This window comes from Merops nubicus, unplaced genomic scaffold (genome assembly GCF_000691845.1).
Source record: "Merops nubicus isolate BGI_N331 unplaced genomic scaffold, ASM69184v1 scaffold27242, whole genome shotgun sequence".
NCBI lineage: Eukaryota > Metazoa > Chordata > Aves > Coraciiformes > Meropidae > Merops > Merops nubicus.
In genome coordinates this window covers 25,262-28,223 of record NW_008593279.1, presented here as the reverse complement: position 1 = coordinate 28,223, position 2,962 = coordinate 25,262, and the positions used below count along the sequence as shown (strand labels likewise).

At 57.7% G+C, this 2,962-nt stretch overlaps 1 protein-coding gene across 1 annotated transcript in view; it reads right to left on the bottom strand.

Annotated features, from left to right (window-relative positions):
* Positions 1–1,609: 1,609 nt before the first annotated feature.
* The window catches only part of CD82 (CD82 molecule), a gene marked incomplete at its 3' end in the record, with an annotated part of 13,021 nt that continues 11,668 nt past the window's right edge, over positions 1,610–2,962 (bottom strand). Inside the window, exon 5 of the mRNA XM_008935412.1 lies at positions 1,610–1,717. Within this exon, the coding sequence (XP_008933660.1) occupies positions 1,610–1,717 (108 nt within the window). The remainder of the gene's footprint in view (positions 1,718–2,962) is intronic.

Sequence of the window (2,962 nt, the reverse complement as noted above, 5' to 3'; positions counted from 1 at the left end):
GTTGAGAGGCCGCCGAGCCCCAGCGAGGCCCCAGCGGCGTGAGCCCGCCCGGCCCAGCCGGGGCTGGCTGGAGGGAGAGGGGATGAGGAAAACTTTCCATCCGGAGAAACATTTACATTCCTCTAGAGCCACGTGATAAAACGGCAGTTGCTGGAGGGGAAAACACACTGGGAAGCCCAGCAAAGACTAACATCTTCTCCATAGCATGGATCCCAGGGCTTGCACGGTGGCACAGAGCAGAAGAACTATCAAACCAGAGGTGGAAGTTGAGGGAAAATCCTCCTCTGAAGTTCAGGGAAAATCCTCCTCTGAAGTTTAGGGAAAATCCTCCTCTGCTCACAAGGGAAGAGGAAATTTTCAGTCTGAGGTAACAGACGTGAGGGTGGATGTACAAAGAGCTGAATGCTCACATCAGGATGAGCATTTGGTTTCCAAAGCAGTGCTGCAGATTCAGCCTCCTGAAGGAACTACTTTGGAAAAGGTCTGGACTTGAACTCCAAGACTGACCTGCAGAACACCCACCTCCTTTGAAATGCTGACTTGAGTATATGAGAGGAATTAGGCTCCTAACACTCAACTTCTCCACCTCCACAAACCCTCCTTCTGTTCCTCCACAGAAGAAAGGCTCAGGCAGGATGCTCCCTTCACAGCACACTCAGGCTTCTTGTGAGCCCACTAGCATGGAGATGCAACTTGGAGTGACAAAACCTCTATAAATCCTTCCCCCTCCAAGGAGGAGAAGATCTGCAGCTCAGTGTGTTCCAGACTGCAGACTGGACAGAGGGCAAACGTCATTCCTTGTACTGACAGCACATCAGCCTCACGCTGAGCATGGCTGGGAACCACAAGAGCCAGCTCCCCAGCCTGTGGTTTGGCAGCAAACAGCTACCAGGAGTGCAGGGAGCCTGAGCACTGACCCTGCTGCTCCAGCAGGGCCCAGGAGCAGCAGGAGAGCTCCCAGGAGCAGTGACACCCACACCAGAGCTGTCCCAGCACACAGCCCGGCCTCCCAGCAGAGGGGTTCCCCCCTCGGGGCATTGCTGGGGCTCCTCTGGCCCCGCTCCAGCAGGTCCCTGGCTCTGCTGTGCTGAGGACTCCATAGCTCCCCCAGCACTGCAGGGGGGTCTCCCCAGAGCAGAGGGGCAGGATCCCCTCCCTGCCCTGCTGCCCACCATCTTCTCACTCCCCAGCACCCCCAAGCCCTTCTCCCCAGGGCTGCTCTCCAGCCCTTCACCCCCAGCCTGTTGACACCTGGGCTGGCCCAGCCCTGCTGCAGGACCTGATGCTTGGCTTGCTGACCCTCAGGAGGCTCACACAGCCCCACTTCCCAGCTCCTCCCCATCCCTCTGAACAGATCCCACCCCTCAAGCGTGTCGACCACAGTGCTCTGCTTGGGGTCACCTGCAAACCTGCTGAGGGGACACTCAATCCCACCTTCTGTGTCACTGATGAGGACACATTTCTTCCCTGCAGGCCCCAAACCTCACAGGCAACTCTGTAGCTCCAGGTGCTGCAGTGGAGCCTCTGGCAGGAGCCATTTCCCCACCCTCAGCCCCATTTCCAGCCCTGGCCCAGAGCACCCCGTGCCTCTTGCTGCCCCATGCCCCACCTGTTTCTGCACGTAGTCCCACGTGCCCCGGAGGTTCCTCTCATCCTCATCCTCAGGGTTGTAGTTTTCAATCAGGTCTCCAACGATGCGGGACAACTCTCCTTTCAGCTGGCAAGGAGAGGAAGGCAGGAGAGCTGGATTAGGCAGGTCCTTTGCTGTGAGGCTTGTGCAGCTTTGGTCACTCAAAGAAAGGTAACAGCAGCAAGTAACAGGCAGAGCTCGACCCCCCTGCTCGGGGCAGGCAGGAGTCACCTGCTCCTGGAGGCAGCTGGGGTTTCAGATGTGCAGCTGCTGGGAGCTGCCCTCTCTCACAAGGCCTTCATCTGCCTCTCCCCAAACTCCTGCAACTGCTGCTCCTGTTTAGACTGGAAGTACTACAAGTATCTGCCCTGCTCACTCCCAGTCTCATCACAAAGCTCGGGTGGCTCAGACCACCTCCACCCCAGTCCTTACCCAGAGATATTTACAGCACCTTCCAGGTCCATGAGAGGTGCAGGCTACCACCCAGCAGCCACCCTCACTGCTCCTCCCCACCTCCTCCCTCAGCTCTCTGCAGCCAGCCTGTCCACGAGGGCAGCTCTTATTGTTAAGATCACAACAAGCTGGAGACAAGTGCCATGAGATGAGCTGAGGAACAGGCAGAGTTACAGCAGCCTGAGCACCTGGGCACCCCCCATCCCATCTATCACCTTTTGGTCTCTGCTACTACAGCACGTTTCACATCAGCAGAAATCTTTTTTCCCCTTTCTAAGATTCTGTGACTCTCTCCTTCTGCTGCTAAGCCCTGGAAAGGGCCACGGAGGGAGGGGAAGCAGTGCCCACCCTCAGGGAGAACCTTCTCTCCAGCAGCAGCTCTTCTTCCCAGGAAACCTGCAGCTCAGCTCTCTGGGATCAGCTACGTCAGGCCAGACAGATGGGAGCTGTGAGATCTTCCTTCTCATGCTGTCTGGCTCTTCCCCTTTTAATTACTTTCCTTCCCCTTTTCCTTCCCTTCAAATTAAGGCAACCTGACCTGGTTCTCACTAATGAGATTGGCCTCGCCTGCTGCCATAAGCCTGATCAGTTACTGAGCCTCTGAGTTCCCACCCTCACCCCCCAGCTGCAGAGGGAGGAGGGCAGCAGGGTTTGCTGTCCCACCCTGGGCCCAGCTAGCCCTTGGCTGTTGGGCCAGAAGGAGCCTGGTGTCAGTTCTGCACCAACCCCAGGCAGTGCCTCTGTTCTCCGTCCCAGGGCCCCACCGTGAGCAGAGACAGGGCCTGAAGTAGATGTCTCTTGTGGGCACAGGGCAGGGAGGGGATCCTGCCCCTCTGCCAGCTCTGGGAGCCCCCCCTGCAGTGCTGGGGCAGCTCTGGA